The 27,747-nt window shown below is 42.2% G+C and overlaps 1 protein-coding gene across 5 annotated transcripts in view; it reads left to right on the top strand.

Annotated features, from left to right (window-relative positions):
• The window catches only part of ACBD5 (acyl-CoA binding domain containing 5), a 50,695-nt gene that overhangs the window by 16,205 nt on the left and 6,743 nt on the right, over positions 1-27,747 (top strand). For 3 of the 5 annotated variants that reach the window (XR_002100310.1, XR_002100314.1, XR_002100326.1), the window contains 8 exons: positions 8,697-8,831; positions 9,703-9,903; positions 11,258-11,364; positions 15,453-15,735; positions 18,447-18,646; positions 20,321-20,442; positions 20,974-21,024; positions 22,792-22,901. Coding sequence is in view for 2 of the 5 variants with exons in the window: in XM_019531642.1 (XP_019387187.1) it covers positions 8,697-8,831; positions 9,703-9,903; positions 11,258-11,364; positions 15,453-15,735; positions 18,447-18,646; positions 20,974-21,024; positions 22,792-22,901 (1,087 nt within the window). In the remaining 3 variants the exon portion in view is untranslated. The remainder of the gene's footprint in view (positions 1-8,696; positions 8,832-9,702; positions 9,904-11,257; positions 11,365-15,452; positions 15,736-18,446; positions 18,647-20,320; positions 20,443-20,973; positions 21,025-22,791; positions 22,902-27,747) is intronic. The other 2 variants (XM_019531642.1, XM_019531646.1) reach the window with 1 other exon arrangement.

Below are 27,747 nucleotides of genomic sequence, written 5' to 3'. Positions count from 1 at the left end.
AAGGCTAGATGTGTATCTAGCTGGGGTAATGTAGGCCCAGCACTCTTTCCTGATTATGCAGGGGGTCGGACTCGATGATCTATTGAGGTCCCTTCCGACCCTAGCATCTATGAATCTATGCTGCAATGCTTGGGAGGACTGGACACATTTAGGATAGCCCTCCAATAATTAGAATCAGTATTTGGAAAATTGTTACAGATGTATAGTTTTTCATGTATAGAATCTGATTATTGAAGGGTCGTCTTAAATTCAAAGTTGTCTTGCATTCAGGTAAATATAGTAACTTCTAATTACTTCTCACTTTTTTTACAAAGCATTTTGTAAACATTTATTACTCCATTTTACAGAAAAGCAAAGTTAAGGCATAAAATCAGTCATTTGTGAAAAGTCACACAGCATGTAGGGCTTAGGGATGCCTTTAGAATTCTAAAGTCAGAATTTTTCCAAAGTGACAAGTGGTGTGTGTGTGTGACTGTGTATATGTATATATTTTAATACCCAGCTTAAGATTTCTTTTAAGGTAGTGTTTTTCAACCCATGGGTCACGACCCAAAAGTGTGTTGCAAGAATATTTGTAAGGGTCACATGCCTGTGCCAGAAAAACACACAAAAACGCAGGTTTCCCCTTGCAGGCTGGCAGCATTCCAGCCTGCAAGTGGCTGCTGGGGACATGGCCAGGATGGAGCCAGGCAGGGCTGTAGAAGCAGCCACATCAGTCAGATGAAGGTAGGGGGAAGGTGGCCAGGTGCCGAGTCTGCGGCAGGACAGGGTGGGCAAGGGACTGTGGGTCATACACCAGCAGGGCCAGGGGGCTATGGGTTGGGACAAGCTATTGATCTTGGCAAATGGGTCCCAGTAGGAAAAAGGTTGAGAACCGCTGTTTTAAGGGACCTGACTCAAACGGCAGGTGCTTGGTACTTTCTAAAAGTTGAGTTCCTTTTCAGGCTGGGTATCCCATATTGCTAATTTGTTTTTGACAGATTGGGACTGTTTCTCCTGGCTTGCAATAGTGCCCCACATTTTTGGGCCATTTTGATCTAATTTGAGTTCCTACTCCATTTTTCCAGATTTAATATCTGTTCTAAAGAAGTTTTTTTTGTGCCTAAAAACTGAATGCGACTCCCCAAATGTTGCTCTTGAATTGACTAAACAGTTTGCAGGAGAACTATGGTGTACTCAAGGGTTTTCCTGTTTTTTCAAGATGGCATTTGTTACTGCAGAAGTTAAGGTCTTTGTCTGTCTGTCTCTAAAGAAAATTTCTACTCTTTGTGGTTGCAAAGGGAACCTTCCAAATAAACAACACTTCAACTGTTTACTTCTCATCTGATCTTAATGAAGAGTTAACTCAGAAGCTTAATGTTCTAAACATCAATGTTTAAAATAGCTGATAATAGAATTAGGGGAAAGAAACATTTTTTGGTTTAACAGATCAGATAACAAACACAGATGGTGTAGAATAGTATCTATTGCTCTATATTGTGCCATCCACAACCTTGGGCTGCTACCCGTTATCACGGGAGAAGTGGAATATTAGAGTTGGTGGTAAAAGGAGAACATAATTCTGTCTGTGGTTGATTGAGCAGATCAAAGGGACTTAGCAACATCTATCCTGTAGTTTGTTGAAGGCTTATTCTGTAGCTACGTCTGTAAGGCTTCTAAGCTCTCTAAAGCTCAGTGCCCTTTTCTGCTTATATGAATTGCTTCTTAATTACCAACCACTTACAAAAATATGTTTTTAGAGGGCTTTAGAAAATCCTGGCTGTCTCTTTTCTACCCCCCCCCCCCCATGCAGTGCCAAGTCAACAAATACTTACTTCCCTTTTTTTGGCAACTGGACATTAGCCAGGTTCTTTATTTGATGTGCTACATCTGAATATCGAAGGAAAAGCTGTGAAAGAGTTGGCAGCTCCTCCAGTTTACATAAATATGTGCATGTTCACTAAACTTCCCTTAAGCTGTAAAAGGTTTAGCACAATTGCACAGCTTCTATTAAGGGTCAGATTTGTACTCTAAATAATGCAGGTACCATGATGTGAGAGAGGCTTAGATTCCAGTAGGTTTGATTAAAAAAGGATAGCAACAAGGAAGAAATAGTAAAATGGTTGAGGTATGGTAGGGAAAGTTGGGGGGGGGGAAATGGATGAGAGTAATCCTGTCTTTAGTTGCTGTTAAAAATGTAATCAGTCAGCATGGAGTGAAGTGCTTAATGCATGGAAGCTTTGCTGTAGCAGCTGCAAGCCATGACTTTAATCTTGACCTCAGAAATGTATGGGAATGCAGTCATCTGTGTAACCTGTGAGGCTGTGATTAATCTGGGTATTGTAAAGAGCCTTTTAGCTACTAGGCTTTGAGTAGCCATGGACAAATATGTAATTTAGAAGTTAGATTTTGTTCAGCTTTTGTGGGGCAGCTTTTTTGACACAAGCTACATGGTCATTATAAATCGGATTATAGGTGACCCAGGGTATTTTTAATTTCATACAAAAGTTTGCTGTTTTCTGTGTAGACTGTACACTATTCTTTTCCTGGTGCAAAACACAGTGTAGCTATTGTGCCCTTTCCTTCTCAGTCTGTGGGCAGAATGGACACTTGGTAGGCAAAATGCATCTCTCCTATGTGAAAGAGTATTAGCTACCTATGCGGGAGTACTCGTCAACCACAGGTCCCATGGTGTTTACTCTCTGAAGGAAAGGGGAAGGCACAAACCATGGAGGAATGTGGGAGGTGTCCATCTTATCTCTAACCTCTGCATGTGATGTGGCTAAAAGCAGAATGATGATATGGACTTGCTTATCTCATGTAAATGTCTTCATTGCATGTAAATACACTTATTTCTCTGGCATTCATACCAACCAAAACGGCTCATTGTGGATGCTTATGGATTCTTTTTTTTTGTGGCGGAGGAACAGCCCTAAATCCTGTACTATTTCTTAATTATTTATGATGAAAAATGCAATAAATGGCGCGGGCAACTGTACACCTGGCTGTGTAACACTAGTGCATCTGTGGTATGATTGGCTATACCCCCAGCAATGTTTTGTTTTATTTTTTTTGGTAGCAGTAAGTTCCATGTTTTCTTGGACAAACTTTAAGGGTACTGAGTTGTACTCTAACGAAGTGGTAAGGAAGCACTAAAGCCATATAATTTGATTCAAGATTATCTTAAATTTGTTAAATTGTCCAAAAAACACCACTTTTTAAGGAACAAGATTTACAAGTATTAATGAAGCTTGGGATACTCAGTGATGATAAATACTGCAGTTGAATGCACTTAACATGATGCAGCCTTTTAGGAAAGGAAGTAAATGCTTATGAAGGTAAGTCAAAAGGAACTTAAGATGGCAGAATCTAATTGCACAAACTGGAATTGAACCAGGACTCTTGTGCTAAGCTACCACTAAGTGAAGTTCTATATGTTTTTTAAATGGCTACAAATGATCAGTATCTGATTGACAGGGACAACAGAATATTACCTATGGGCAAGGCTACTTTCTGCTGTAGTTTAATGTTTCTTTGAGTTCTGCTGCCCAAATATCAACCTTGTTTAAGCTTAGGAGTGAGGTAACTGCACAAGGTGGTAGTCTTTTATATGCTGAGTTAACATCCTAGTCCTACAATAAATGAGGGTAACTTTTATGGGCTTTTGCAATAGAATAAAATAACCGCTTTCATCAATACCTGGGGCTTATGTAACCAACTATGGGTTTATGGAATTCCTCGCTTCTACTGCAGGCGGTTTGTGTATGCACTTAGTGAAAGAGATGATGATTCAAGTGTAAAACCTACAGTTAGTCTCAATGAGGCCACCCTGCCTTGCCTTTGAGTCACATAGTCTTGAAGATCTCAATCTGTCCTGCCTTCTGCCTGGCAGATGCATGGTTGTTATAGGCTTGTACCAGTCCAGAAGATCAACATGTTCATTTAGGGCTTTTGAAATGTTGCTGAGTAAATTCCAGAAGTGGGATGGCAACAGAGATAAGAAGCCAGTTTCTCTTCGTAAAAGATATTGCCCAAGCGTGCCATACCAAGCAAGCAGGGTTGTGGTACTCCTTTTAGGCTTTTTGTATTGCCCTTCCAAAATCCTTTTAGTAACTTGACATTTGAACTGACAAAATAATATGTTGGCTTAGGGAAGACAATGGGGCTTTTCCCCTATTCTTATATCCTGTGGCTTATATTTTATATCAATCTTGGTTCCTGTTATGCTGTGCTCTATATATGGTTCATTTTGTTTATCAAAAATAGAGTCAGAAGAGGAAAAGAAACTAAACAAGTATTGGAGCAACATAAGGGTGGACACTTTGCTTTTTGATTGGATAATAAAAATGACAGGTGTGCAGGGAGATGTTCAGAACTAGCATAAGGTGAATCAAAGTTTTAAGTTTCCTTCCACACTTGTCTTTCCACACTGGATTATAGGAAATAGGTCCCATTCAGCCCTTACAAAGTCATCTACTCCAGCACCTTGGTCAAGGCAGGATCCTATCTGACTCTAAATCATCCTAGCTAAGAGTCTGTCCAACCTGCTCTTGAAAATTTCCAAGGATGGAGATTTCATAACTTCTTTAGGTAACTTTTTTCCAATCCTTAACCACCTTCCGAGTCAGAAAGTTCTTAATCTCCAACCTAAACTTTGTCTGCTGGAGCTTGAGGTGAATTGCTCCAAATCCTGCCCCTTATTGCCACATAAAGGTATGTTCCTCAAGGGATATCCAGGAGCACTAGTACAACACATGGGCTCCATAAATTCTTTTGGTGGCTCTAGTTAGTAGTAGTCAATGGCACTGTGTCCAGTTTGTCACTCGGAGTTAATGTTCTTAGGTAGGAGCACAAATAGATAGGGAGGAAGACTGTAGCAATACCATTTTGAGTTCTGATCTTGTCAGGCCTAAGTTAAGGATGGTTGTGCCTAGTGAGGGCTTTGGTAGAAACGCATTCAAAATAAGAGTTCTGTATAAGCGGTGGTGATGTTAGAGTACAGCATGAGCTGTGGCTCTCCAGACTTCAGTATTGAACTGATTCCTCAGTATGTTCTTCGGGAGCAGTGTGCCGCTTACATTACTTATTGGGTCAGCTGTAAGCCTGGGTCCTGGCTAATATCCCTTATTAAAATATTCCAAGCCATGTTTCAGGGCTGAGATTAGAGCTGTTAACTTTAGTGTTTTTCCTGAACTCCAACTTTGATAACATGCTGTTCAAATTAAAAGAGAATATGCTTAAATACTACAACTTCTGCATACAAAAAGAAAAACATAAAATGAACAAAATGGTGGTGTGGGTGTATGCAACAGTAACCTGGGTAGAGTTAAAAGCCTACATCGGTGGTTGTTGAACCTGAGGCACCCCACCCCTCTAACTTTTGTGAATTGAGTGGCACCTAATTTCAAAATGAATTTATACATTACAGCACCGGTGCTCAACCTTGCTTGCCAGCTGTGCAGTGCCCAGGCTGTCTGTGGGGGAGGTCTGCCTGATGGTCCCAATCTGACCTGGGGCAGTCGTGGCAGGACCCTGTCTGATGGCCATACAGAGAGGGGTTAGGGGACATCCTATTTTCAACTGGGCCCCTTTTTGGGGAGGGAGTGAGGGGCACGGCCAGCCCCAACCTGACCCACCAGGAGAAGGGAGGCATAGCTCAGCCCCAACAGTCCCATGTGGGGAAGGGGCATGACCTGGTCCTGGGAGGGGGGAGGGGTGTCTCCAACCTGTCCCTAACCCAGCCCCATGAGGAGGAGGAGGCCCAGCCCAGCCCCAGGGGTTGGGGGGGGGGGAAGGGGGCTTGAGCTGGCCCCAGCTTGCCCCTACAGGGGGGAAGAAGCATGGCTCAGCCCCATCCAGCTATGGCAGGGAGGTGGGGAGGAAGGAAGGGCATTGCTTGGCCCCGACCTGCTGCTTGGGGTTTGGGAATTTGGCAGTGGAGCTGTAATTTTTGCCACCACTTCCATACTGCCAAATTTCCTGATCAGTAGGGAGCTCTGTGGGCTGGATACCTAAGGCTCCACCAGCCATAGGTTGAACACCCCTGCATTACAGGGCTTACCTCATTACACAGGGGCTGGCCGGTCGGGGTAGGGGATCATCTAGGCAGGGACAAGCCTGAGCTTAATTTATCTGCTTATCTCGTCACACCTTACTTATCCCCTCACATTGTGTGACACCCTTCAAAGAATCTGGCAGCACCCCAAAGTACCCCTACACCCTGTCTGAAAATCACTCCCTTAGTTTTTAGTTCTTCCTCCCCTGCCTCTGAAGCTGTATGGACAGTTGTACATGTGATGGAAATTGCCTATTTTTGCAGTTTAATTGGGTCACACATTACAGTTAAATTGAAAAAAAATTGTATATGAGTTTGTTACATTGCAGAATAAACCACATCCCAATGTAGTTTAGTTTTCAGTGCAACTACTTGTAATGTTACAGCCTTTAATCTAACAGCTGGTCGCCCAGCGTGGGAGACGCGGACTGAAGACACAAGTGGTGAAGGGGCCTGAACCTGGTTTTGTTTTTTCCTCTCCGTGGAGTCTGCCCATGTCTCCTGTTGCCAGAGGGGCAAGCTGCAATTGGGCCGAGTGGTCCCTGAGCTGTGGGGGGCCCTGTCCTTGCCTCCACAGCAGCAGCACCCCCTGGGGATGCCCAGGTGGAGGCAGCACCTGCTGGATCCAACTCTTTCCCAAGCCTGCCGGGGTTTCCAGTACCCCATGCACCACCCCTGCCACTTTCTCCAGCTGCCAACACACCCTGCCTCCTTCCTACCACTTCCGTGCACTGCCCTAGGGCAAGCCAGACCATTCCCAGGTGGTCCCAGGCGGCGGGGACAGTGCATGGGGTGTTGCTTCCTGGGCAGGCTCGGGGAGATGTTGGATCTGGCTGGATGCTGCATCTGAGCTAGGGCAACATCCAACAGGCTCTCCCAGTTCCTGATGCACACCCCTTATAAGCTGCAACCAAGTCATCCCTGAGCCTATGCTTCTTCAGACTGAAGAGTCCCATGCCTCTTGCCTCTCCTCATAGGGCCTGCCCTTTTCTCCTTTAATCATTTGTGTGGCTCTCCTCCGGACTCTCTCAAGCTTCTCTGCGTCCTTTCTGAATTGCGGAGGCCAGAACTGGACACAGTATTCCGCTGTGGTTTTGCCAAGGCTGAATAAAGCGGGAGGATGACTTCCCAGGTCTTGTTTAGAGGTGCATTGGAAGACGCAGGCCAGAGTTTTGTTTGCTTTGCCGGCTTCGGCATCACATTGGTGGCTCGTGTTCATCTTGTGGTCAATCATGACCCCCAAGTCTTTTTTGGATGCAGTGCTAGCTAGCGTAGCACTGCCAAACCTCCAGGTGTGATGTGGGTTCTTTCTCCCAAGGTGGAGAAGTGCTTTCAGTGAAGTAGTTTTCCTTGCAAGGAAGCTTTCTTGCATGGGAGTGTGGGGAACAAGTAACTATATATTAATTTGTGGTCTTGCAGGCTGTAGGTTCTGGGGGGTTCTTTTCACTACTGAAAGAGTTTTGTTATAGTTGTTGTTTTTCTTATCTTGCGCTGACTAATGCTTAAGGGCTACCTCAAAGTAAGCAAAATCGAGACAGCACTTGAGGATTACTATGTGGTACCTGTGCAGAACTAAGGCGCTCTGTCTTCGCTTTTTAGCTCAAGATGGTTGATGTGCATTAGTTAACTGTAGGCAAAAACTACATTTTTAAGAGAGGATGACAAGCCCTGAAACAAGAGGAGCGTGGGAGGCTGATCTGCCTTTCCACTTGAAGATTAGTTTAAGCACAAAACTCTGAGCACTGAATTACCCCGAAGCAGAAGTAGCAGAGCAGGTTTACCAGCTTTAATGTAATTGCATGTTGTTTGCTGCTGGTAGTACACCCTATATTTAGGAATTAATTTCTCAGGAAGGTAATATAAAATAATTCTGTTAAGATTGGCAATGAAAATAGAATTCAGCTTTGAAGTCGAGATGTTCAAGAATGTAAGGATCCTGTTGTAATTCTACCCTTTTATTTTTTTGTACTTTTACTATGTGTTGTTACTCTATATCCTTTAAATGTATAGCTTTCAATATATATGATCTGGTAGAGGTATAGAAACATTCTAAATTTCCTGTTCTCTTTTTAAAGAGCATTTACCATGTAGTTGATTGCATATTGAGATAAAAATGTTTATTTTAATTTGTGATCTGGGAGTGATTGGAGGTGTGGAATGCATGCATATATCAGTAGCTCCGGACTGAGTCAAATGTTTATTCCAGGGAAATTTGCTTTTTAAAATATTTATGTAATGAGACTTTCAAACACATGTATTGTATTTTGTGTTTTTATTTCAGCATCTAACCATTGGAATCTGTGCAACTGCATTTTTTTTTAATGTGTACTTCTCCAGACAGACTGGTGTATGATTGTGAGTGGTTGCTTAAATCACTGTTACAACCTGCTTAAGTCACTTGGGCAAGTTATACCCTATGAAGAAATTGATCAGGAGTTAAAAAGATGTTGTAATTGATCTTCTTCATTATATAGTTTCATTTAAAAAAAAAAAAAAAATGAAACCAGGCTAAGGTGGAATTAATGTTGAGTCTATTTGGAAAATTTTCTCACCTGAAAATATTATGGACAATGATTTAGTAATATTTTATTATAGAAATGTTAGCTTTAAAATAAGTATTAAGATTCTTGTTTTTTTTTTTTCTAAATAAATCCATCTTTAGACCTTGGCAATGCCTTGACTTCCACTCCAAATCCAAAGGCTTTGAATGGTAAAGCTGAAAGCAGTGATAGTGGAGCAGAATCAGAGGAGGAAGAGGTTCATGAAGAAGAAAAAGACCTACAACTAAATGAAAATGGTATATCTGCTAGTCTTGGATCCTTATGCTTCCTCCTCCTTTCCCCCACCGAGTCTCAGGCCTTATGTTCCCCTCTGCACCAGAAAAATCTCAGAAGTCGTCATGTGTTATACCCAAGTAGATGCGGAGTTTTTTCCGTCTTTTTAATTGAAGAACACGCATGCTATGCATGAAGAATAACTGCACTTTTCAACCTGGATTGCAAGGTTAAGACTAAGGGCAGCCCCGTAAGAAGTTTCAGTCTCCGTGAAAGCAGTCTCCTGAATGTTCAAATGTAGCCTTGTTAATTTTAATATGTGGCTGTACTCGTTTCTTGCAGAACAAGGGCTTAAGAAATGCTGTGTATTTATTATTTTGTTTCAGTTGTGGAATTTCCTTCTCTTGTGTGTGGTTGTATTGGTGCAAATAGCTGCATAGGATATAAGCACAGACTTATTTAATCTTCAGTGGGAAAACTTAAAGTGAGTTTTCAATGATATCATTTTTGGGGTTGTAAAGATTTCTAATTAGAAAAAAATTGAATTTATGCATTTAGAACTTGATATTTGAGCATTTTTTCTTTAAGAAAATTTGACATTCTCTTAAATTTTCTCTTGAGGTCTATAGTGGATTTGCTGTGTATTTAAAAATGTTTGCTATCTAAGCCAATTTAAAAAAATGCATTTGAAGCTTAAGCTTTTCAAAGGAACAAGAGCTAAGCTGGGAAAAAGTTCAAGTAAAATTGTATATTTAAATTTGTTTCTGACTATTAAAGATATATTAGACATTCACAGAGCAGATCAGAAAATCAATTATTGAAAAGATGTTTTGCACCATTGGGCACATGGCTTTTTGTTTATAATTTGCACAGGGTTTTGTTGTTCTTTCATAGAATATAAGAATGTGAAGCCAGACTCAGCGACTGCTAAAGATTTGGAACGTATTGTCACCAATGGCTGTTACAAGGACAGCTTTATTCCAGATACACAGAATGTTACCCAGACAAAATCTGCCTTGAATGGCATAAATGTGGAGGAAGAATTAAAGAAAATGGAGCAAAGTCTAGAAGTAACTGATAACAATGTCCACCAAGGTATTGTCCTTACATGAATACATTATTATTTGTTCAGGGAAATTTCTTAAAAACAAACAAAACAAAGCTTTTAGGGAGTCTCTGAATATGAAAGGCTGGAGATTGTGCAGCTGCCCTTCAGCCACAATCTTTAAGAAAGAAAATACTAAATTGGATTAAAATTAGAGTACAGGTTGAGATTCTCTAGATCTCTCACAGGAAGAGAGAAGGTCCAAAACGCATGTTACTTAGAGAAACTTGTAACATTGTGTGTTTAAAATTTCATGCATTTTGAATCTGAAACACAGTAATGAGGTAGAAATCATTTGAGATCTGTATTATTGTTCCCAATGGTTGTTTTCATGAGCTAAAGATTTTTTTTTTTTTTTGATTTAAAGCAGCATTTGACAACCTTTTACAAGCTGGGCTGGAACAATCCAGCTCTGGTCTGCCGTGGGCTTTACCTATGCCTATGTTTGGGCCAGGCACTCCCCATCCTGTTTCCCAAAGCCAGTACAGTTTCCAGATGGTGGGGTGGGGAGCTGCACAGTGGCCAGGCATCTGGAAGCTGTGTTGTGTCTACATGCTGCTGCTGTTGCTTGCCCTATTGTCAGGAGATTGTGGACTGCAGTGTGAATGCAGCTGAAAGCTGTGTGGCCCCAGTGCAGCTGCAGCCAGGGGTGAGGGGAGACATGGCAGCAGCACATAAAATATGTCTTCCAGTTGGCCACCACAGCTCCTCACTGCCCATCTATGACATAAATGTAGGCACAGGTAAAACCCTCCAGCTCCACGAGCCAGATCCAGTGGCTCCACATTACATATGTTGCCAACACCTGCTCAAGAGTAGTGATTCTCAACCAGGGTGGTGTAAAATCTTGTTAAAGGGTGCTGGGACGTGTGAGGAAGTAAGCACAGACTTAGGCTTATCTTGGTCTGGCTGGTGCTCCGCACCCAATTGCCTTGCCCCTTTGCAACACTAATAAATAAATTAGCATTTGAAATGCTGGTCAATTCACAAAAGTTATAGAGGGGTGCCTTGACTCTCTTAAAAAAAAAATTGAAAATTGCTGCTCTAGAGTACCAGTAACTTGATTCTAAAGTTCAACTCCATATTGCATTTAGGAAAGGAAGTGAAGTAAACAATGAAAAATGAATCTCTCTATAATGGGCGAGCACCTAATACTTAAGGATGTTTCTCCCTCAATAAAGTATTTTTTTATAATCTGATTTGTATAACATGTATTTTTCATATACTCTGTGAAACAAGATTACCATGCAAACAGTATGAAGTGCAGCCCACTTAAGTATTGCGTTATTGCTTTGTTTGCCAGAACTGCATGTAAGTGTTTGGCCATCTATTAATTATGTACAGGTGCAAATGAAGAGAGTGTTGAAGAGGTCTCAGGAATTCAGCATATGACAAGTGATTCAGACAGTGAAGTTTATTGTGATTCTATGGAGCAACTTGGACAAGAAGAGGTAAAAGTTATACTAATAGGTAAATTTTTAAAGCAGTATGTAATAAATTCAGCAACTCTTCTTGATGTGAACTAAGAACAAAAGAAGATGCATATAAATTATATCTTGAACCTCTAAATGTTTGAGCTCCATTTTCAGTGATTACTAACAAACAGTAGGATACATATTAAGTCTCTTGCACAGCCCCCAGTACTCTGTACCTCAGTCTCCATAGTATCTCACAGTACCTAATAATACTTCTTTGAGCTAGGAAAGTTCTGTTATCCCTGTCTTACCCACACTGACATAGGGCAGATGCATAGAAACAAAGGGCCAGATCAATAAAAGGGTTTAGGTATGATGATGTTAAGTTTTGCCATGCCTGACTTCGAGGTGTTTGTTTTTTTAGAGTGGAATTCAAAATACTGAGTTAGGTACATATATTCCCTATGCAATGTGTGAGCTAAGTATGGCTAGAAATAGATGTCGGTGAATGAAGCAGATCAGCTGATCTGCTTGAGTGGGCCAAACACATATTGCTGCTTGTACGTCACCATCAAGGGGTAGGACAAGGGTGATATTTTCCCTTGGGCTTATGGGGCCTGGTTCTGCATGCCCTGGGAATTCCCAGGCAGAACTGGGTCCCTCCATCCCTGAGAGCACCTGCCTGGCTTTCCTCATTTACCCAGGTGTGTCCTTGGAGATCCAAGGGGCAAGTCTGGATAAGCAGGGAAAGTCTGGGTTTCTCAGCTTATCCAGACCCCACCTGGGATCTTTGGGGGCCCATCTGAGTAAGTGGGGAAAGTAGGGCTTTCCCCGCTCACCAGGATCCACTTCTGGCATCTCCAGCGGCAGGTCTGGGTAAGCAGGGAAAGCCTGACTTTCCCCACTTATCTAGGTGAGTCCTCAATTTCCAGTGTGTACCTCCTGAGTAAAACCAGTCCCCAGTGGAGGCATAGAGCACTGGGGATTCCTCAGGTCCTGTGTCTTCATGGTGGGAACCACAGAGGCCTTCCCTGTTTACAGAGACTACTCCTGGAGTTGAGTGGCCAGTCTGTAAGTGGGGGAACCCTGACTTCACCACTTACAGATGGGTGTACCAAAGTTTCCTGGGGCGCCTCTCTGTAAGAGGGGAAAGCTGGGCAGTTGCTTCAGAAGTTCTAAGCCTCAGGGTCCTCAAGAGGACCTGCCTGGAGTGACTGGACAGTGCAGGCAGCTCACACTGCCCACGTTCTTCCACCAGTAAGGAAATAGATGTCTGCCACAATAAAGCTGCAAACTGGTACCTTTTGTCACACCACTGACTTTCTTCTGATGTGGTGTAACAAAGGGTAGCAATATCTATTTGCTCAATGCTTGTGTTGCCATAAAAATATTTATGGTGGCATAAATGAGACATCAGGTAACATGTTTCTACCCTTAAGTACCTAAGAATAGTGTTTATAATATATAGGCTGCTCATGACAGGGTTACCACAACCAGACAACAGGAAATGCTGAAGTGAGTGTCTGAAATTGTTTCTTGGTCTCATGAGTTAGGCACCTATATGAGATTGGAATTCAAAGCCCCAAACCCTTTTTGGATTTTAAGTCATGTTGAAGGGGAGAGCTGAGTTCTTGTCCCTGCTTCCAGTTTAATCTTTACTCTGGATTTGTGCAAAAAAAAGCTGCCTCTAGTTGACCTAGTTGTGAATGGGTCATTTGGAAAAAGTAGTCAGCTGTTTGATGTGATATCATCCACCTTACTCCATGCCCTATTAGTTGGAAAAAATGGTGTGCCTTAACCATAGAAGGCTTATGGCCTGGTAGGCTTAAGAGAACACTGGATCTTTTTAATATTGGAGTAGATGGTAGTGGGTTATTGTATTAGTCTTTCAAACTTGGGAAAGATTCAGATTGCTGTCTTAAATCAAAGGTAATGAGAGGTTTGGCAGACTGATCCTGTTGCCTACTTGCAGTCTTAGAATTGGTATAGACTTTGTCTTCACTAGTAGGTTTTCCTGAAATACCCAAGATTGGGTCTGAGGGAGGGATTAGATAAGTATGTCCAAGCTTTTTCACCCTTTTTTTCTGCTTAGTGGCAAAGTTATTTTCTGCACACTATAAAAGAGAAGGAAGTCTCTCCATTTGAAAAAGTGAATTTAAAGAGAGAGTGCTTGATATGGAAGAGGTTTTTTTAACTTTTAAATACTGATGTGGAAAAGTTGCCTAATTCTCAGTAACAGGTGGAAAATAGAGTTGGAATTGGCTCCTTGTATTGCAAGGCTGTGATTGCCTATATTTTGCAACATTTGTAGGTGCAAGTGCCCTAGGCTTGAGAATTAAAATGTGAAGTGTGCAGCTACGCATCTAAATACTTTCTTAAGAGCTTCATATGACATTGAATGTTATCTTTTGATCTAGAACAGCTATTCTACATATTAATGAAAACAAGGTCTTGATGTATATGATACCTATTACTAAAAAAAATAATTTCCTGAATATTTAAAAGAATGTACCTTAGAATCATAGAAGTAGGGTTGGAAGGAACCTTTGTAGATCTCTTCAAGTCCGATCCCCTGCCAGGGCAGGAGAAAACTGGGCTTAAATGATTCCAGCCAGGTAGGCATCAAGCCTCCTCTTAAAGACCTCCAGGGTAGGAGCCAGCACCACTTCCCTTGGATGTTGGTTCCAAATCCTAGCCACCCTAACTGTGAAGTAGTTCTTCATCCAACTTCCTGTGTTTAGTCAGCTGGTCCCGGTATTTTTTTAGCCTGTTGTCAACACTTAGCTTGCAGTCTTTTTAGGAAATCAGTGGTACAAGTGGATGTTTGCATCGCTAAAATATTGAACAGAAAATTGTGGTTTAATTATCTTCAGTAACAACTAGGGTTTTTTGGTGAATAAAAATATCTGAGGTTTTTTTTTTTTATTTCAAGTTGAACAACTATTTCTACTGTGTGGTTCTGTTTAAACATGAGTAGTAGTGGAAAAGTAACATGGGTCATGGCCTGAATAGCATCTTGCCTTCACTTCTGAGTGGAACCTGGACCACATTAAAACAATTACGGCCAACTTTATTTTTGAAGGGAATGAAGCATTGTAATGGACTTTGTTTGATTAGCCACTCTTCTCCTACTGGATGTGGCATGTTGGGCACCCAGTAAGTGGAACAGGATGCAAGCCACAAGTGTGAGCTTATTCTGCCCTGCTTGTCTCTGAAAAATTAACCTGTCTGCTTTTGTAACACGTCTTCATCTGGCATAAAGACTAAGGTACAAAAGTGGGGAGGAAGACCTATTAACCTGCTGCATTTTTATGGTTTTTCAGGGACATGAGCAGGGAGAAATGGAATTACCCTTAGGCATCTAATAGGTGAAATTAGGATCTGAATTTACATGCATCAAGATGACTGATTCCCAAATTCATGTGATATGTGCAGTGTATATATTACCGTTTCTCTAGTCTTTATCATGTCACCCCTTTCTGCATATATGCATAATCTTAAATCCTTTGGTAGTGCAGATTTAAAGAACGCAGTTGATGTTATTCACAGTCCTTTCATGAAAGTTGTAAGTTTCATGTTCAAATAATTGTAACCTAACTGCAAATATCTCTCCCTGTTCACATCAGGTATTGTGATTAAATTATCACAATAACATTGTGAGCCAGTTGAAGTTAGAGCACCAAATTTAGATCAGAATCTATATCATAATATTATAAGGATAATTGAATATTGTTCTATTTAGTTAGTTAGTTAGTTTCAAGTGACAATATTAGTGATTGATAACTGTAACTTAAAAAATTTGTTTTAAGTATTTAAACCTTTTCACAAACAGTGAATACTAAATTTCAACACATCTAAAAGTGTTGAGGATAGACAAATGACTGTTATCCCCATTTTATGGATGGGGACGTTAAGCTGAATAGTCTTCTGAATGTGAGAAGGGTACCTAGAAACCAATAAAAATGTCTTGTAGGATGGCGTTTGCTTCTGGAGGGATGAAACTCTCAGTAATGGGAAAGTTTTTAATAAAATGGAAAATGGGACACTTCATCCTCTGATTTAATAACTCAAAGTTTGTAAAATATGTACTTTAGGATTAACTAGATACTGCTGTTAATTTGTAGCCCTTGGAAATCATTACATCAGCCAGAGGACCTTTAAAGCTCTCATCCCATTTCCTGGAAATTGATCCAAGTTATCTATTGGAAAATGCCGATTTTCCTGAGCACTTCCACATGACCTCTGGGAATTTCAGGGTTGAGGATATAAAAGAGGCCGCAGTTGAAGGAAAAGGAAAAGGTGAAGTTAAATGTGGGGGAGAAGATGGCAAAAGCAGCAATGGAGGCCCTCACAAAGAGAAGAAAGGTGGAGAAAAAGTGGATTTCTATGGAGTCAGAAGAGGGAGAGGTACTGTGTGCGCATCACTTACTTCTCTTGTGACCACCCCCCCCCCCGCAGCAGAGAGCCAAAATAATTTGCCAGCATTGAATGCTAGGCCAGTCATGCTTGCATCTCTTCTTCCATCACTATATTAATACAATAAATACTGCAGCCCTAAATTTCAGTGGGTAAAGATGGTATACTTACAGAATTTTTTTTATTTGATTCTGAATGAGAATCAGAAAAGAGTATTCTTACACTGAAGAGTTAACTCAAGTCAAGCACACAATACTCATATTGGACTGTTTTGGTTTCACTTTAAATGATGCCTGGAATTGCATCTCTGTATTTGAAAGGTATTCAGCCTTTCATTTAATCTTCAAACCAGATCTGCCCATGAGATTTTCTCAGCATGCTACGTATATATTTTTACTTTATCTCAGGTGAGGCCATAAGCTATCCTAGAAACGTTTGCTTGTTATTGTATTCAGTTTGATTATAGTTTAGCCACAACTTTTTATGCGTGTGATGTTATCTATCTTATCCTAATATATGCATGCCTCCCTCATATCTGAATTATTTAGGCACTGTAATAGTCAAAATGCATATATTACATAATGGACCTCAGTAGATACTGAAAGAAGATTTCCCCTTTAAAAGCTGTATATTCTAGAAAACCAGATAGAACTTGGAACAGATGTTTATAAATGGCTCATAAAAATGCACTAAAATGGGCATATTATCTGATACGTAAAAATGACTTTCTGAAGTTTTCTTCTAAAATAGGGTATTGTGGGGTTTTTTTGTTGGGGAGGCTTGTATGTTTGTTTTTTTGTTATTTTTTTAAAATAAAGCATATGTCTACTATTTTAGCTCCCTTATTTTTCAGTTGGTACCATCAACCTTCATTTACAGAAACTAAAAGAATCCTAAAACTCACTCTAGTCTGAAAAATGATCATGAAGAACATGCCACATATTTCTGCATACAACACACTTCCAAAATTAAAACCTGTACTTTGTATTTGGGAAGACAGAATGAAAGAGATTTCCAGAGTCCTGGTTGCATACAGCAGGGACAGAGCCTGATATTTGGGACTTGAGGAAAGGCACTTGGGGCTCCTATACGCAAGCACAGAAGCTGCCCTGACATGCTGGAATTCCAGTGCATTGGAGGAGACTTGATAAATCGAGTCTGCTGGAGCATGGCAATTGCCATGCTATAGCGGGCTCTTGCGTCTTTTGTGTATCAGCATTCCTGCACTTAAAAATGGCAGTGGGGGTGCTTGAACTAAAGCTCGTCGATCGAGCTTTAGTTCAAGTGCCCCACCGCCATTTTTAAGTGCGGGAATGCTGATACAGGAGATGCAGTGAAGCTTTAATTAGAGCCGCTCTCGGAGCTGCTTTAATTAAAATGCTGCCCTCCCCTACCTTGCCCACCCTGGAGCACACGTAAAAGTGCCCTTGATGATCAAAAGCAGCTCTCCCAGGTATAGATTTGGTCCAGTAAAAGATACCACAAAAATCTTCCCCTCCTAATCTTTTACTCACTCTCTCCCTTTCCTGCTTGGGCACAAGATGTCTTTTTTCATAGCTGAATTGTGAGTAGCTCTTGGCTGCTTATCTTTTGTACCTGAAGCTAAAGACTGGACTCCTGGGCAAAGCTAAGATTTTGAAAAGCATTAATGTAGTCTGCAGGGCTGTGAAAGAGGAGAGGAGATACCAGGAGTAGCTAACAGACAGACAGCAAAATTGCCAAAGAAATGATAGCTTGATTAGGGGAACATCAAGATGCATTATAAAGGAGAAGTTGTTTACATTTGTAGATTGAAGCACTATTAGCAGGAATTAGGTAGTTTATAAGCTGTGAAGCTAATTGCATCTGCACTGTCTGAATAGAAATACCATCACTGGGCAGCTGACTGTAAACTTTGGGTAGAGCAGGGATTCAAGCAGGGTGCAACTATTCCAGTGCACCCCCTCCCTTATGAATCTGCCCCTGTTGGACTCTGTCCTTCTCTGTTAGCAGTTGCTGGAGGGAAGAGAAGGAAAAGCAGCAGCAGCCGTTTTACATACAAGTGCTCTCTGTTTCTATTCTGAGCAGAAAAATCAGATTCACCATTTACGGGATGCACTTCAGTTTGGAAGGCTAATTTTTTTTGGAGAAATGTTGAGTGTAATATGCAAATAAATACAATATTATTAAATTTATGCATAATATTTTCCATTTTTTCACCTTATTCCTTCTTGTAGCTCTGAGGCAGAAACGTTAGTCACAAACAACTTGGAGAAGTATATTAAGTTGGGGAAAAAAAATTCTCACTCCTGTTTTTCCTTCCTCGCTGTTCCAGAAATGTCTTCTCTATTCCAGTTTAATCACTGTAAGATTTCCATGTGCAAGGGCATTTCCATCTGCCCTTAATGACAAGTCAGTGTGGGTCAAGTTACTGTCTCCTAAATTGGGCAGAGGGACCTCTGTTTTTTGCTCAAACAACTTTTAGATCCTGGAATATAGTTTATAGGAATTCTATACACTATCTTGCAGGTGACACTTACAATTAAAGAGATGTTTTGCCATAACGTTAAAATATTACTACAATATTATCTCGGTTCTTTCTGTTTTTTGTAGCTATTAAGAGTTAAATATATAGAGGTAAGGGTGTTACCGATTAGTTGGCAAAGCATCAGACATTTTTCAGTAGAAGCAACATCATTCATCTATTTTGTTTTCCTTACCAGGGCACAGGCTGCAACCTCTGGGTGATGGTGCTCAAGGTGGACAGATGGGAAGTGGAGGGGATGGCGAACGGTGGGGATCGGATAGAGGGCCAAGAGGCAGCCTCAATGAACAGATTGCGTTAGTGCTTATGCGGTTACAAGAAGACATGCAGAATGTTCTTCAGAGACTGCATGCGCTAGAGGCGCTGACCGCCTCCCAGGTAAAGTTAGCTGAATGATTTATTATACAATAAAGTAAAATTTGAAGAGAGAATTATCCTGCCTAGTCGTATCCTAGCTAATCTATTTTAGCTACATGTAAATATCTCAAAAGTGGTGGTGTTATTTAGCTTTGTATCTTTGGTATATTTGTATGCTTTTCTGACATTTGAAGATTTCTTTAAAAAAAACAATTTTTTTTTCCACATCTTACATTTTATAACTTAGTCTCACGTAGGACTTGGCTATACAATGCAGTTCAACTAATTTTTTATATGTTAACTTTATCAATTCATTCCTCAGTTGTACGTCATTGGTCGTATAGGAATTTTCATGAAGGCTTACTTGAAGTCTATAAAAATACTACAGTGAACATATGAGTTTAGATAAATGAACATATTGTCATATCTTGGAAAAAGGAATAATGTTTCCAGGTCTTTTGGGAGAAATGGCTAATATTTGCAAAACAAAATTGTCATGAGAAATAAAGATGCATTAATGATTCCTGTTTTAAAGATTTGCCTTTAGTCAGACTACCATATTTTTTTCATACAAAACACCCTGGAATAAAATACACGTTACTCTTGGGAAGGCAGGATGAAGGAAAAAAAGATATTTCTAGAGTTAGAGCAGCATGGAGCAGGGACAGAGCTAAAAGGTCTGCAGGGCTGTGAAATAGGAGGAGGGAGACTAGGAGGTGCTAGTAGATAGCAAAATTACCAGAAGAAAAGTTAGCTTGATTAGTTGGAACTTCAAGAGCATTAAAAACAATCTGTCATTTTTAACATCTGAGGAGTGAAGAACAACGAGCCATTGAGTCAATTGACTCCCTCAGCTTCCTAAAAAGAAATTCCACTGCTCCTTCTTGGATTTCGATTTTGGAGAAGGAATCAAAGCAAGGAGGGGCGTCTGTTCTGGACAAAAAACCCAGCTTCCTCACTTAAGACAGGCACCCTAATTTTGGAGGGGAGAGCGTTATGTGCAAGAAAATACAGTAATACCTACTGCACATATGAACATGCATTATAGAGATGCAGTAAATAGTTTAGAGCTCTTCATTAGATATTCTCAAAGGACTTCAGAGGAGGTCAGTGTAATTATTCACATGGTACAGAGGTGGAAATTGATGTTTTTGGGCAGCTACTAATTATTTGTTGTCAATCCCATCTAATTCCTCCACACCCCAAAACAATCCAGTTCTTACTGGAATATCACACCTCACAACTAGAGGACAGTGTTTTTTTCTAGGAAGTTTGGGAACATTTTAAACAGTACCCCAATATAATCTGTTTCTGATTTTGTTGTTTACTGTCATGAGTTTTACTCCTCCTAATTAGTTTAGCTGTCAGTTTCCAAATTTTGATTTTTGTTGGCCTTGTTCTATATAAAGTTAAGAAATTCACACTCCAATATAAAGCAGCCGGGGAAGAGGTTGATTTTTGGAGTTTATTTGAACAGTAATATAAAATCTGATTCATGAAGTTAGTTAAGTTTATGATTAACTTGTTGCACGAGTAATCCCATTGAAACTACTCATGAACATAAAGAGAGATTTGTTTTAAATACTTTTCTGAAGCTGCTTGTGAAAGACACTTTAAGTTAAGGACTGTGTTTTTATGCCTTAGGCAGAATGTGAATGCAACCCCAGTAATTCTGACTCCTTATACACTTGGTAGGGCAGAAAAAGATTGTGTGACACCAATGTGCATGCCTGGAAATGTCAGGATTCGGTATTCTCTCCCTTCTTCATATTAATTCCTTTCCTGCTACCCAGGTCACGCGTGAGGAGTTATCACTGGTAAATAAGATTAGCATTTGACATGTTACATGTTTTATAAATACCAGCAAGCTGCTACTAATTCTTGGGTGTGCTGCAGCTGTTGAGCCAAATCTCTTCACCTCTGACAAAGATGGTGGCGTGGAAGATGAGGAAATATGAAGGGGTGTGATGCTAGGACCATGGGGAGGGGACCTAGGAAAAGAATGACTGGGTGTTAGATGGAGGAGTGACACACAGTTCCCTGCTCTTGGGTTGCAGAGTTTAAGAAAAGGGACATGTGGAATAAAAGTTGGAAACCATGGCATAGAAGCTGGGTTGCATGCAACGTGTCTTAGGTCTTTACATTAACAGAGCTAAAAAAATCACTTTCTAGGAATATCTAATTACATGGGTTTATGAACAGTCATGTACAGCTTCCCAGAACTGCCATGTGGACAGTATGTAGTACCTCAGCAACGTAAAGAATTTTGTAGAATTAGTTTACAAAACAAAAAAAAAAACCAAACCTATGTTTTCAGATTAAATACTATCCTTATTTTGTGCTTAAAGGCAAGAACTGTGGCACTACAATCAAATTATCAACCGATCACAGCAGCTAAGGTAAGATTCCCCCCCCCCCCGTTTTTGAAATGCAATGTGTTTGGAACAAGAAAAAATAACCTTATTCCTTTAGATTTCTTAAAATGGGTTTTTAGCCTTGTCTGCCCCTTTTGGATTAAAGGGATGAAGTAAAGCTTTTTAAAATGCAGTATCTGAAAAAATTATTTGATCAATTGAGTGTGAGCCATCTTTTTATGCAGATTGTTAGTATTTTGTTTTTGGTATAGTATTTATTTATTTATTAGGATTATGCCACTCTTTCTAACAAAAGCTCATGGCATCTTTATATTTATTAGAATAAAATAAGTTTTAAAACAAGAGAACAGAACAACTTACAAAAGCAAGTAGAATATTAGGATGGAATATAAAACAATATCCCAGCTTAGCCTTGCTTGCTAAAAGCTTGCCATGGGAAGGTCTTGGAGCACTTCCAGAAGATACAGGTTTCCCTAGATTTACGCAGGTTCCAGGTATGCGAATGCACTCTTATGCAATCATCCTTTTTCTACCAAAAATTCCTTACATGTGAGAGAAATTCACTCTGTGTTCAGGGCTCTGCTTGTCCCCGCTCACCCCAGTCCCTGGGCCGTGCTGTGCCATGGTGCAGGCAGGTGGTGCTGGCTGCTCCCAGGGTGACTGGGGAGAAGCAGAGCCCTGGGATGTTCAGGGCACAGTGCAGCCCAGCAGCTACAGGCAGCTGGCATTGGCTGTTCCTGTGGCTGCTGCAGCAGGGACTAGGGTGAGCAGGAAGGAGCCGGAGGCCTTGAGTTGCAGCAGGCAGTGGGAACTGTGAGTGGGTGCAGAGTGGGGTGGGTTGGGGGGTGGAGGGCATGGCTCTTGTTGTTGTGCACCTCACGGGAAGGTTGTGGGCTGCGCCAGGCTCTTCCTGGGGCTGAGCCGTGGATCTGTGCATGGGACGACAGTAGGCTGCCACTGCAGACTGGGGCCGGCAACACCACTGGGCAGCTGTCGGGCAGGTTGTGGTGGCTACAGTGAGTTTTGGGGGGGCAGCAGCCCACCTCCCAGTGCTGCTGCCACCTGCCTGGAGTGTTGGGAAGAGCCTGGTGCCGCCACCGGCCCCAGCCTTGCTTCCAGGAACGAGGCAGCAGTGCTGGGAGGGGGGCTGCTGCTACCCCAAAATCCACTGTAGCACCTCCTCCCCCCCCTCCCCCCAAATCTGCCTGCCAAGTGCCAGGGAGAGCCTGGTGGCACTGCCAGCCTCAGTCTGCAGTGGCAGCTTGCTGCCATCCTGTGCACAGATCTGGGGGCCCATGCCCCCCCTCTGAAGAACCCAGTGCAGCCTGAAACCCTCCCGGGGAGTGTGTAGCAGCAAGAGCTGTGTCCTCCCACCATGCCCCCCAACCCTGCACCCACTCAGTTTCTGCTGCTTTGTTGCCTGGCGTAGTCCCAGGAGCTGCTGACGGGCTGTGCTGCACCCCTCCCCAAGTCCCAGCCTTCCTCCCGCCCTCACTGCCGTGGGAATGTATCCCTTTCTGTTCCATTGTAAACTAGGTTCGCTTTTTGCAAATTGAATTTATGTGCTGTTCTCCAGGACCGCATGTACTGCAGTAATCGAGGGAAATCTGTATTGAGGTTCAGCTGCTTATGAGCCTTAAGCAAACTTGGCAAAATAGTTAGTAGTAGAAGATACTAGTAGAGTAGTAGTAGTACACCATACTGTTTAAGTATACTAAAAAGGAATGTTGTATTAGCATTCAGTATGCTGGTAAAAGATGGTAACCATGGTTTATATTTTGTTTTACTTAGAGACCATCATGGTGGCCCTTTGAAATTTCTCCTGGTACTTTAACCTTTGCAATTGTATGGCCCTTCATTGCTCAGTGGTTGGTGCATATATACCTTCAAAGAAGGCGAAGGTAATGACTTGTAGTTAGAGAATACATTTGTTTAGGCTTCCAATTTTTCAAAAGATGTGGTACATACTTTATAGGGAACAGTGCAAAGGAAACTATTGCCTTCATGTCATGGAAAGAGCATAGTATTGCATCCCATAGGGTTTTTATAATGTGAGGTTGGGGAGAGGATCCTAGAGGATTCACAGCTAGGGCTCCTAAAAATCCTGCATTTCTTTGAGCTTTCAAAATGGGACTAACCTGAAAAAGTTCTGTGAAACTTATTGTAAATGCTCAGGTTGATGAGTTCAAGCAAACTGTGTATGAGAGACTTTGGAAGAGCCAGAGATGTCCATCTTCAGGAAGATGTGTGAATTTGTTTCCAAAGAACAGAGTGGATATTGAGAGATTATTACCAGACATGTACAGGAAATGCTAGAACTGCTAGTTTTTCCCTCAGGGTCAGGAACTTTGAAGGATGTTTTAGAAGACAACTTAAAAAAAAATCTTCTCCTGTAGAATTTTAAACCTGGGAAAACATTTACTAATGTAGCTGTGCGTGCATAATACACAGTGAAGAGTCAGTGGATTTTATGTGACTAAATATTACCCTTTTGTAAAATGAAACATCAGAGCAATTCCAGTATCATTTGAGTCATCTCCAGTGTTATGATGAGCCTGTTTCCCTCGTGCCATGGTCTTGTCTATCAGATTTCTCATTGTAAGTGGGGATGGTTCCTTTAAAGAGTCTCTCAGTGTTCAAATTTTAAGTTCTTTAATCCTGTTTTTCTCTCTGGTCTCTCATCTCCACCTTCATTACCACTTTTACACAGCTAAAAGCTATTTTTCAGTGTTTTTGATACCTTTCGGTCTACTTCCCCTTGATCAAGGGATTGGAGAACTATTGTACTTCATTCTGCCAAATGACAGTTGATCCACTTTTAAATAAGAGATGCTCAACCCCTCAAACCTCATTGCATCCCCTCTACTTCTCTCTTCAAAGCTTGGAAAGTTCTAATTAGCCTTTATTCAGAACTTCTCTCCTTCCTCCCTTTCTGTGGAGTTGTCTCTTGCTAGATTTAAGTTAAGTAACTTTTTAAATGTAAACTTTCATATTAAATTGTCTTCCTCATTTAAATAGGTGGGTATTTCAAAAACTGCAGTAACAGCAATTTCGAAATAAAACCATTGTGTGTGTAATGATCACTTACTGGACACAACTTCTCTACATAGTTGCCCTACTTTACAATGCTGGTTTTCCAGTGGGAAACACGTTTCTTGATATGGTGTCTCAAAAGAAGTTTTTTGGTTGCTGTGACAGCCACTCCAGCACTGTAGATTGCACCTCCTGCATCACAGCACAGTATTGGGACTATAGAGTGGATGTGGTAAAATTTCAAAGACCTGTGTCATGTCACAGGGGATGGTCAAGAGGCATATTGACACCCCTTATTGACTGTCTGGCATCTGTGGACCTGGTTCCTGGGGAACCCCCCCCCCCCTTACTCACTTGTCATGATTTTGGTCTTTTGGGAATCTGTCTGAAAATGGCTCATGTCATCTGAAGTACCACAGATTCCGGCCTAGCTGCCTCACAGTTCTCACACCACCTGGTGCCTTGTGGACTTTATCAGTGGTCTGTGACCTCCGCTTTAACCAGGCTTATGTCTTGCAGAAGTTGCCACTGTCATATCAGTGGGACCCCCCAGGCCTAGTCTTATCTCAGACTGCTCTCAGCCCAACTGTTCCTTGTTGGGACTTTTCAGCTTCTGCCCCACTGCTCTGGCCTAGACCCACTGCCCTGGGTATAGTTTCTGGGCTCCAGCCCTGTTGTTAGTTGGAGTCTCTGGATCTCTGGCCCTGTTCTCACTCTTGGGGCTGCTGGGTCTCTGACCCTGGTCCCTGCCTCTCAGAGCTAACTTGCAAACTCTGCCTGCTCTCCATAAATTCAAATAGCATGTGCCACTCTGGCACCTCCAAATACCCCTTTCTAGTCCCAACTTGGTCCACCAGTAATAGCCATAACTAAAACATAAACACCTGGATAAACTTAACTGTGAGCCTACTAGCTGAATAAGTAAGTTCTCAACCCCCTTTAGTTGAAGGCTACATTGCAAGCAGTTGATAATTTTCTCCCTCCACTTGGGTGGGAAGCTTTTTTCCTTTTTGTCTTCCAGTCCTCAGGGTGAAACATTCCTGAGCAGCCACTCCACCAGCGTCTGTTTTTGGGCAGAGCTCCTGCCCCTCTGCTAGCTGGGCCAGCCTGCTTTTGCTTAAGTCCTGGGTTTTTCTGTTTTGTTTGGGTTTTTTTAGACTCCCTAAGCCCAACCCCTCTTCAGGTCAGGTCATTGGCAATGTGTAGGGCGTGTACCCCCTGAAAGCACCACCAGTGCTGCCAGTGGTCCCTGTGGGTGGTCACCACTTGCCACCCACCTTCCCCTGGTCCCTTTCCAAACATTGTTTATGCTTTGGCACCCAATGGGCACACATTTTCTGGTACTTCAGGTTATCTTGCAAAACAGTGTAGATACTGCCAGTGCTTATTCCTGCTTCTTCCACTAGTTCAGGAATGTGCAGTCACATGTTTGCATGCACAGCAGCATTGACCTTGATAATGTTGTCCTCCATCATAGTTGCACTGGAGTTCATCCACTGCAGACGTTCATCCACTGCTGTCTTGGAACATCTCCACCCACTTAAACTTTCCATTGAGCCATAGTTTTTACTGTATTGTGCAACAATCCTACATTTAATTTCACCAGGTGGCATACCTTCCACCCACAAAAAACCATTGACAGAACACAGTTCTTCTTTGGTGTGCACTGGCATCTTCATGGCCATGTTTTTTGGGGTTTTTTGTGTTTACTCATGTCACAAGTGCTCAGTACAAAACGATAGGTTTCATAGACATTAGGGCTGGAAGGTACCTCGGAAGATCAAGTCCAGCCCCCTGCCCAAGGGGTAGGAAGTCAGCTGGGGTCATAGGATCCCAGGAAGATAAGCATCCAAATTTCTCTTGAAGGTGTTCAATGTAGGTGCTTGAACCGCCTCCGATGGCAGGGTATTCCAGACCTTGGGCCTCAGACAGTAAAGAAATTCTTCCTTTGATTCAGGCTGAATGTGTCTTGCAGTAGTTTATAACCATTTGACCCCATCATCCCTTGGGGCGCTCTGGTGAACAAACGTTCCCCCAGATACTGGTGGTCACCCCGATCAACTTATAGGCGGCCATCAGATCACCCCTGAGCCTGCGCTTTTTCCAGGCTAAAGAGCCCAATAACACTCAGCCTGTCATCGTAAGGTCTGTTTTCCTGACCTCTGATCATGCGCGTGGCTCTCCTCTGGACTCTCTCAAGCTTCTCCACATCCTTTTTGAATTGTGGAGCCCAAAACTGGATGCAATACTCCAGCTGCGGCCTCACCAAGGCCGAGTACAAGGGGAGAATGACGTCCCAGGATTTGTTTGAGAAGCATCTATGGATGCAAACCAGTGTTTTGCTCGCTTTACTAGCTGCAGCATTGCACTGCAGGCTCATGTTCATCTTTGGTCAATGATGACCCCTAAGTCTCTTTCATAGTGCTAGCCAGTGTAGCACTGCTGAGCCTACAAGGATGTTGGTGTGTTTTTTTTTTTTGTTTTTGTTTTTTTTCTCCCAAGGTGGAGAACCTTGCATTTTTCAGTGTTAAATACCATCAGGTTCTCGTCTGCCCATTTCCTGAGCCTGTCAAAGTCGTCCTGGATCACCCTGTCTTCAGGTGTGGATGCTTTGTCCCAAAGTTTGGTGTCATCGGCGAACTTGGCCAGTCCGCTTCTGACTCCAGTGTCCACATCATTTATGAAGAAGTTGAACAATATGGGTCCAAGGACAGCCTTGTGTGACCCCACTGGTCACAGGGCACCATGATGATTGACTTCTGTCTATTACCATGCTCTGGGTCAGACCACGGAGCCAGTTTCCCAGCCAGGGGATTGTGGTAGACCCAAGGCCACAGTTAGCCAGTTTTGCAAAGAGGCGATCAAAAAAAGCCTTCCATCTGGTATCCCATGAAGTCAAGATATGACATCAATCTCTTCTCCCTTGTCCATGTGATAGGTCATCTGGTTGTAAAAGAAAATGAGATTGGTCAAGCAAGACCCACCCACGACAAACCCATGCTGGCTATCCCTCAGGATGTTGGCATCGGCCAGTCCATTTAGGATGGCCTCTTTAATAAACTTTTCTAAGATCTTCCCCAGGATGGAAGTCAGGCTGATGGGCCTATAGTTAGTCGGATCCACTTTCCTCCCGATCTTGAAGATAGGCACCACGTTTGCCTCCTTCCAGTCTTCGGGCACTACACCAGAGCACCAGGAGTTTTCAAAGATCTGTGCCAGAGGCTGGGCTATGATGCTTGCTAGCTCCTTGAGTACCCTGGGGTGTAGCTTGTCAGGGCCGGCTGACTTGACGGTATCCGGCCTCTCAAGGTGCTCCTTCATGAGGTCAACATTGATGGAGGGCAAGGGATTTCCCTCACCCAGACCTCCCTGTCCCATAGTGGGTATAGGCGTCCCGTGGGACTGATGAAAGACCAATGCAAAGTACTTAATAGGTTGGCTTTTTCCTGGGCATCAGTTGTCAGTTGTCCTGGTTTAGCAGGGGTCCAGTTGTTGCCCGTACTTTTCCTCTGGCTCCACGTGTCCAGAAAAGGACTTTTTATTGTCCTTGATGCTCAGAGCTAGTTGGAGTTCAATTGCAGCCTTGTCTTTACTGGTTTGCTCCCTGCAGGACCGGACCAGTGCAGAATAATCCTCTTTGGAGGTGAATCCCATCCTCCATCCTTTTGTAGCTTTCCTTCCAAGATGGAATAGTATTAGCTTGCACATTGAGGA

The sequence above is a fragment of the Crocodylus porosus genome, unplaced genomic scaffold (assembly GCF_001723895.1).
Source record: "Crocodylus porosus isolate Cpor-Errol unplaced genomic scaffold, CroPor_comp1, whole genome shotgun sequence".
Taxonomy (NCBI): Eukaryota; Metazoa; Chordata; order Crocodylia; family Crocodylidae; genus Crocodylus; species Crocodylus porosus.
Note: the sequence above shows the minus strand (reverse complement) of the source record. Positions and strands in the feature narration are given on the sequence as shown.